Below are 9,171 nucleotides of genomic sequence, written 5' to 3'. Positions count from 1 at the left end.
GGCTTAGAGGACAGGTTACCACAGGCTTTGGCATTACTTTTCTTCTCAGGGTTTTTGAAGCCTCAAAACAATTTAAGACTATACTGATTTAAGATCTGGGTTCGAAGTACAATATAGCAACAATAAGAACACACAATGCAATACCTCAAAACAAAAACACTGAAAAAAAACTCATGTCGCTATATTTCAATTCCTTACATTCTATAACATTCTGTTTTGTACCTTTGAGGAAAATATTCATAATTAAATTTATGATGGAAAATATATATGGTATTCTGAATATTTAGATGTGTACCTTTTTGTAAATTACATTGCTAACATTTCTAGGGTAGCTATTAGAGGATTTTAAGGATATCTCTTAAGTCTTCATTTCATTTCATTAGCGTTTTTATTTTGCAAAAAAGAGAAGTATGTATACCTGTTGTAAAAAGTAAAGTAATATAAGTATTCATAAAGAAAATTAGTGATCTCATTTCCACTCCACTCTGCTGTTGTATCCTTCCCTACCCATGCTGTGCACACACACACACACACACACACACACACAAATGCACATACATATATAAGTATGCACACACACATACAGATGTGTGGGTGTCCATGTGTGTGCGTGTGTGTGTGTGTGTGTTCCCCAGATAGCAGGAAGGTGCTGCTGAGAAGGGCCAAACTCCAAGAAATGATTCATCAGAGGGTGTCCTTGACTCTGATTTGGTCCAGAGCCATTACACTGAGGCCTTGGGCAGGGCCATATTTGCATGATTAATAAAACTAAGCCCTAGGCTGTCCAGTTTTATTTAGCAGTCTGTTTTACTATTTTATCTAAGTGCTTACAGGCTGCTGCTAATATAATATATATATATCGTAGTGACTAGCTCATGTGGCTGTATATACTTGAATTAGTCAAAACTAAGTAGAGCTAAACATCCAGTTCCTCAGTTGCACTAGCCACATTTCAAGTGCTCAGTCATCACAGAGGTCTAGTGGCCACCTTATTGGCAAATACAGAGTATAGAATATTTTTGCTATTCAGAAAGTTCTACTGGACGGTGCTGTGATAGATCATTGCGTTAAAATTCAGAGACTAATGGCACTCAAAGAGGTCTTAGAAATCATTTGATTTCCCTTCCTGTGAAGGAATCCTGTAATATAACTCTTTAACATTCATTTAGCCTCTGTTGAATACTTAAATTGACGGAGGATTCACTTCTTCTAGAGGTGTGTAACTTTTGATCATCATTAGCCACCTGGTGCAATGCAGAGTAATCCCTCCTCTGTTTTTAAAAAGTTTTATTATCAAGAGTCAGATGCTCAACCAACTGAGCCACCCAGGTACCACCTTCCGCCCCTCCATTTTGGAAACCCATGTGTAGTGTGGTGATTAGGATGGTTCTGGAGTGAAACTGCCTGCCTTCATGTCTTGGGTCATCAGTAACTAGCTGTGAAGTCTCCCCAGGCCTGAATTTACTAGTATGCAAAGTGGGGATAAGAATAGTAGCTACCTCATGGTACTATTAAATAGAATAATCCATGGGAGGCTCTTGCAGTGCCCGACACACAGTGATCACTCAGTAACCATTAACCATACTGCTATTATGTGGTCTAGTCAGAACCATGGGCAGAAAGGAAGAGCAACCCACTAAGTCTAACTCCTATGAAGGGTTTTTCTTTTTCCAGGGTACAGAGAGGTCTAGAAGGATTAAATGGCAGGAACGGAGTACATTCAGGTCTTCCAGAATCTGAGAGGGACAGAGCTACCTGGTTCTCAGAGAAGAGAGCCTTCTCTCTGTGTGTTTTTCTGTTCACCTCTCCTTCTATTGAATGACCTCCTTTGTTTACTCATAGCTCTTTGTCTCACGCACATACTGTGAAGGCTGCTCTGTCCTATTTCTTTGTTAACTCCTAGCTCTGGCACTTACTGCCATTTGAATCTCCCTTCTTTAGTCGTTCTGAGAAAGAGAATATGGACAACTCATTTTTTAGAGTCAGACCACACCTGTTGTACAGCAAGCAAGCCTTTGTCTCTGGTATACAAATTCATAGCTATTATTTTAAAAAATTTTTTAAATTATGTTTCTTTAGTTCTGAGAGGCAGAGAGAAACAGAGCATGAGTGGGGGAGGGGCAGAGAGAAAGAGACAGGGAGATCCAGAATCTGAAGCAGGCTCCAGACTCTGAGCTGTCAGCACAGAGCCCAGTGCAGGCCTCAAATTCATGAACCATGAGATCATGATCTGAGCTGAAGTCAGATGCTCAACTGACTGAGCCACCCAGGTGCCCCCATGGCTATATTTTTTATATTTCAATTTGATCATCTTTGTTTTACAGTGTAATTTTAATCCATTTTTATTTATTGTAGTGAGTTCAGACATATTTGGACTTATTTTTATCATCTTAATTGTTTTACTAGCTTTTTATTTGCCTTCTTAAAAATAATTTTCCTAGTTGTTTTTCTCTTTTTCTTTCTTTCTTTTATTTAAATTATTTTTTAGTGTTTTTAATTTATTTTTGAGAGACAGAGAGAGACAGCTCGAGCAGGGGAGGGTCAGAGAGAGAGGGAGACACAGAATCTGAAGCAGGCTCCAAGCTCTGAGCTAGCTGTCAGCACAGAGCCCGATGCAGGGCTTGAACACACAATCTGTGAGATCATGACCTGAGCCGAAGCTGGATGCCCAACCGACTGAGCCACCAGGTGCCCCTCTTTCTTTTTTTTTAAAGTAAGCTCTAGGCCCACCATGGGGCTTAAACTCACAACCCTGAGATCAAGAGTTGCATGCTCTACTGACTGAGCCAGCCAGGCACCCCCTACTTCTGTTTGATTGAGACAATTTCCCCTATTTTTCTGCTTGTTTGGTAGGTACAGAGTGTTTTTTGGTATTTTAGTGATTACCTTTAATATTTTACCATAAGTTCTTAAAGTATATATTTTATGACAAAGTCTAAAGTTATTCACTAATTCTGATCTTTTATTTTACATGACACAGACTTTAGAATGATTATTTACCCACTGAAAACCAACTTCCAAATTATTGTTGCTGTTAGAAATTTTATTTTTACCCTCTTCCCCATACTTTCAGATAGATGAAAGTTTCATCTCAATTCAAATATACCACATAATGTCCCTTCCTCTCTCCTCCCTTTCTTTCTTTTTTCTTCTTCTTCTTTTTTTTCTTCTCTTTTCCATTTGTTCTTGGAGAGCTCTCTCCTGGAATCTTCCATCTCTCTTCTTTACTCTCGATGTAGTCTCTGGATCGAAGGCACAGACATTTTCTGAAATATTTCATTGTGACATCCCACCATCATAGATAATCTCTTTATTATCTTCGTTGTATTGGATCTTCTTCTTCTTCTTCCTTTTTTTTTTTTTTTTTTGACTATTGGAACTTCCTTTCTCTTCTTCCTCATTTTAGTAGATTCTATCCTCCAGTGGCTTCCTGAGAAAGCCCACACAGATAGAGGAGGTCCTTTTTATTTTTTCCTTTGAGGCCTTGCATATCTGAAAGTATTCTACACTCAATCTTGATATTTTTACTTTGGTTAGATATGGAATTTTACTTTTATTATTTTTTTATTTTATTTATTGAGAGAGAGAGAAAGAGAGAGAGCACGAGCACGTAAGCAGGGGAAGGTCAGAGGGAGAGAGTGAAAGAGAATCTTAAGCAGGCTCTCTGCCTAATGCAGAGCCCAATGCTGTACTCCAACTCATGACCATGAGATCATGACCTGAGCTGAAATCAAGAGTTAGGTGCTTAACTGACTGAGCCACCAGGCACCCTAGATATAGAATTTTATATTAGAAATCATTTCTCTTTAGAATTTGATGACATTTTCTCACTGGCTTCTATCTTTCAAGTCCTGATCTTGAGAAGTTACATTGTGATTTCCAATGCTTTGACTGCAACTTGCTTTTTCTTTTTTAAGCTCTTGAGATAATTTCTTTATTTCTTGTGTTCTAAAATTTCACAAAGGTGTGCCTTGATGTAGGTATGTTTCCACAAGTGTGCTGCGCTCTCAGCCATTTAGCCTGGAAACTTCTATCCATCATTCTGGAAAACTTTCTTGAGTTTTTTTTTATATATATATAATTTATTTCTTTCTCTTTCATCAACATTTAAGTCTATTTATCTTGTTTTATGCTTTGGGAGATTTCTTTAATCTTTTCTTCCAACCCTCACCACAACTCTGCACACACACAGACACAAAGGTGTCAGCTTTCTCTGGTCTAATTAGTTAACATATGCTTTCCAGCTTCCAAAATCTGTTGATTTCTCTAATTTGTTTCCTGCTCCCCTCTTTCCTATTCTCTTTTTATTTGTGGGTTTATGATTTAAAAAAAAAAACCCAACTCCATTTTTTGGAGTCCTGAGAGGGAAGATCAATAAATATAAATGTTTAGTCCATTATGTTTAGCCAGAAATCCTAGGATGGACTTTTATTTGTGATATTCTAAAGTTTTGTTGTGATATGTCTAGGTGTGGATTTATTTTTATTTATCTGTTTAGTCCTCAGTCTACACTTTCAGAATGAAGATTCATATCTTTTATCCTGGGAAATTCTCAGATGCTATCACTTCAAATATGATTTTGCCGCCATTTCTTTTTTCTTCTTTTCTGGAAATCAGACTGCATGAATGTTGGAGCCTCACAATCTATCACAAACTAGCCTTTCATATTTTTATATCTTCTTGGTTCTTTGTGCTGTTTTGTGGGTGAATTCCTCAAGACTTTCTTTGAATCCATGAATGTTTCACTATCTCTAGTCTAGATTTTATCCAGCCTATTGATTCAGTTTAATTTATACTGTTAATCTCAAAGATTTCTAATTGGCTCTTAGTCATATTTACTTTTCTTTGTTTCTTTCCTGCCAATTTAGTTTTATAATGTTATTTACTTTTTAAAGAGATTTCTCTTTCATTTACATTTTTGAGTATCTTAATGCCCTTGGAGGTATGTTACAGAATTCAGCATTTAAAATTGTGTTAAGTTTATTTATTTGAGAAAGAGAGAGAGAGCAAGCAAGGGAAGAGCAGAGACAGAGGAAAAGAGAGAATCCCAAGAAGGCTCTGTGCTGACAGCCCCAATGTGGGGCTCGACCTCACGAATTGTGAGATGATGACCTGAGCTGAAACCAAGAACCAGATGCTTAACCAACTAAGCCACCCAGGTGCCCCAGAATTCAGAATTTCAAAAATTCTGCACACACACACAGACACACATATCATCATCATCATCATCATCATCTCCAGTGAGGTCCTGGCCAACACCCTGTAATCAAACAGGTTAATATTTCTCCAACACAAAGCATGAACAGGCACTCCAAGAGAAATACAGAAGGACTGTATACTTGGACTTAGTTCAAATCAGATTTTGTGACCAAGTGATGATTGGTTAGATTAGATTAGGTTTTGCAACCAAACAAGATCCAAAAAAGAGTTCCTTTTTCAAGTTTGAAGATTTCAGATTAGAAAGATTCACTTTAAAGTCTTTATCAGACTATCTCATAAAATTCATCTTATTTGAAGTAAATTCATCTTCTGATTGATGATATTGTTGTGTGTTTCTAACACTAGATTTCTCTATGTGTTTTGGAGACTAATTTTGTTTGCAGGCTTATTGACTTATTTTGAATGAAAGGTTTTTATCCTCTCCCTCTTTCTCTCTAGTCATCTCAGCCGAGTGGTTTGCAGTGACTCACCACCAGTCCTCTGGACCCTTAGCTCAGAGGCAAGCATTACAATGTGCCATTTCTATTGCTATTATACTAGGGATAACACAGATGCAGGCACTGAGCAAGTAGGTGGCTTAAATCAGTTCTTCATTATGAGACTGCATCTTTGATGTTTGATTCTCAAATTCTACAGCTTCTTATAAAGCTGAAACCCAAGGGGCAGATTGTCAGCAACCTTTTCAGCTTTTCATGATTTGAGGGAATTCTCCTCTTTGTCTTAAGAAAATGAGCCTGGATCTGACCACTGTCTTGTTGAGGCATCTTTAGTTTTCTTTACTCTGCATGAGGTGAACTGCTGACCAAGACAGCCTATTTCCAGCCCCCCGGGATTGGCCCCTGACTTCAGCCACAGTGCATTTCGAGTTTTTCTTTTACTTATGTTCCATAATTTTTTAAATCTCAAACATGTCTTTTTGTTTTCCTTTTAAAACAGTTATCTATAGTTGCTGTCTCTTGGGGCAGAAGGGGTGCAGAAAATGTCAATTCACTGTGCCGTCCGAACTTGGAGTCACCCTCATATTTTAAATATGCTAAGTTCTATTCCATTTTTATTAAAACCCTCCTTTACCTTCCCATAGTCCCTCAGCTATAACTCTTGCCTCCTTCACAACCAAACTTCTCCAAAGAATTAGACAATTCTACACTGTTTCTAATTCTTTTACTTCCATTCATACCTCAACCCACAGCAGTCTGGCTTTCACCTCTCCCACTCTGTTACTCTTCCTTTCTTCCTTCCTTCCTTCCTTCCTCCCTCCCTCCCTCTTTCCCTTTTTCCTTCCTTCCTCTCTCTCTCTTGCTTGATTTCCAATGATGTTCCTGTCAGTAAAATCAGTGATTATTTTTATTCCTCATGTGTTCATCTATTTAACTTCTCAGTAGCTTTCAATACTTGTTGAATACCTCTTCCATGGTAAAACACTCTCATACCTGTTTTCTGTAATTAAAAAGTGATCTGGATCTCTTCCTACCTCTCTGGCTGCTTTCTCAGAATATCGTTTATAGGTCCAACCTCTGTCTAGTCATTAAGTGTTAGAATTTGTAGAGGTTCAGTTTTAGCCTTTGTCTTTTTACTTTATATTCTCTCCCTAAGCAGCCTCCTCCAAGTCTATTGTGTTAGATACCAACTCTACAGAGATAACTCCCAAATTGGTATGTCCAGTCATACCTGTCCTTTTATATGCAGAACAGCATTGCCAACTTCCTTCCTGACATTACCTCTTAGGTGTCTCAAAGGGATCTCAAATTATATATATATACCTAAGTAAATGGTACTACCATCCATCTAAGTTTATAAATCAGAATTCTTAGGATTATCCATGGATTCTTCTATTCCCTCCCTCACCAAAGACAATCCATCCCTGAGTCTACTTCCCAAACTTTTCCTAAATGTCTTTACTTCTCTTCATATATCGTTCTTGCCTGATATTTGATCATCATCTTTCATAAGGATCTCTGCAGTAACTTCCTGATGAGCTCACTCACACTGGCTCTTGCTCATCATGTCTCCCAGTCCAGACTCCATATGATATCATCATCATGTTGATATAAATATAATATTTAATAATCACAGATGCTCTCACCCCCATCCTCACCCATACACAATTGGAACATTACAATAACAGCTTACTGCTCTTAGGCTAGAGACAAAAGATTGTGATGGCCTCTAAGGCCACCCCTCCTATCTCCCAATGCCTCCTCTGGCTCTCTTGTCACTGTGGCCTGCCTTCTGTCTCTTGGACTTAACATTATTTGCTACTCTACAGCCTGTATGTCATAGGGTAATGTCCTACTGTAGGATGTTCCCACTGCCTGAATGCTCCCCGCTCCCCTTGGGGCCTGGCTGTCTGTTCCTTCTCCTCCAGCACTCAACCAAGTTGTTGCTTCTTCCGGAAGTCTTCCCCTTTCTCTAGTCTCCTTGACTGGCTCAGGCAGTCCTCTAAGAACCTACTCAGAATATTCATCATCTGTGTAATTTCACATTGTGTTTGTCTAATTACCTAATTATTTGATTAAAGTCTGTCTGAAGGCAAAGACCAGGTCTGTCTTGTTTCCCATTGTATGCCCATCCGGTGAGCTGGCATAGGGGAGGTGATTAATAAGTATAGATTGACCATTTCATTTGGAATCTTCATTTTGACATCAGACATGTTAATCATCCCTCTTACCTTTGTGTAAGCCTCAGATTTGACATGGCCACCTTTTATGTCTTTATCATGAAACACTAATCACCAGGTGAGGGCAGTTCTATGCCTTAAAACCAGAAAGATCCTTCCAGTCTGACACTGGTTCTGTTAAAGTTCGCTTTTACTAAGATAAATACCTAATAACAAATAACAAATAGTAAAATGTCTATTTGCCATCATTTATCATTTATCTGAGTTTCTCAAAACTTACTTTTACCTTTAGATGAATTCAAAAACCTTCCTACACATCTTCCAAAAAAATCAATGTATAGGACTCAGGGTGGAAAGAACAATAGAAACTTATAATAGAGCGCTGTGATAGAACTGGCAGCCAGGAATAACTTCTGGGAGAAAAGTGAATATACATCATTGGCTTGTGTGTGTTTTATGGTGGGGTGAAACGGTTGTTTGGAGATGCCCAGGGGAGAAATGCTGCTAATAACCTCCCCACATGAACCCATATTTCACTCCATAACAGAGTGGAAAAGTGGTGTGGATAATCCACTTTTTTTCCCCTGAGGTAAGTCTTTGTATTATATAAGTGATAGAAAAATCACCGTGGAAAGTATTAGTTGTGTGGTTCAGGGCTGTGCAGAGGTAACAGTAGATACGACTTTCTTGAAGACAGGGGGAGACAGGATTTTAAATAAGTGTGGTAAAGCCTGGCTGGGCCTGAGATTACAGACTGAAGTGGGTTAAACTGCTGTGGAATATAGTTCCAGTATTGGCTCCAACATTCAATATAAACATATACTTTGACGCAGCAATTCTACTTCTAGGAATCTTACAGAAATACTAGCATAAAGATATCTATCTATCTACATGTGCATACATACACATGATCATATAACATTATCTGTTAATAGGGAAAATTAGAGACACCGTAAGTGTTCCCATCAATAGGGGATTAGTTAAATAAATTAATCTACTCTCATACTATGGAAAGGTGGGGGGCCATTAGGAAAATGGAGTTTGTGCATATGTACTGCTATAGACAGAAAATATTGTTGAGTATAAAAAGCAAGTCGTGCCAAAAGGCAATAATCAGTTATAATTGTCAATGTTTACATAGTGCTTACGACATGCCGACTACTCTTCTAAGAGTTTAATCCTCCTAATAATCTTAAGAGGTGGTATCTTGTTACTCTCATTTGTACACAGGAGGGTACTGGAGCACACGGGCGGTAAGTAACTCGCTCACAGTCACACAGCTGGTGACAGTATGGTTCTGTGCTCCAAGCTCCTAACCGATAGGTGATGTCAGG

At 38.4% G+C, this 9,171-nt stretch overlaps 1 protein-coding gene across 1 annotated transcript in view; it reads left to right on the top strand.

Annotated features, from left to right (window-relative positions):
• Positions 1-9,171, top strand: part of LOC115277422 (laminin subunit alpha-3-like) — a 154,939-nt gene that overhangs the window by 21,236 nt on the left and 124,532 nt on the right. Inside the window, 1 exon segment of the mRNA XM_029921573.1 lies at positions 6,817-6,872. Within this exon segment, the coding sequence (XP_029777433.1) occupies positions 6,817-6,872 (56 nt within the window).

The sequence above is a fragment of the Suricata suricatta genome, chromosome 14 (genome assembly GCF_006229205.1).
Source record: "Suricata suricatta isolate VVHF042 chromosome 14, meerkat_22Aug2017_6uvM2_HiC, whole genome shotgun sequence".
In the NCBI taxonomy this organism is placed as follows: domain Eukaryota; kingdom Metazoa; phylum Chordata; class Mammalia; order Carnivora; family Herpestidae; genus Suricata; species Suricata suricatta.
Note: the sequence above shows the minus strand (reverse complement) of the source record. Positions and strands in the feature narration are given on the sequence as shown.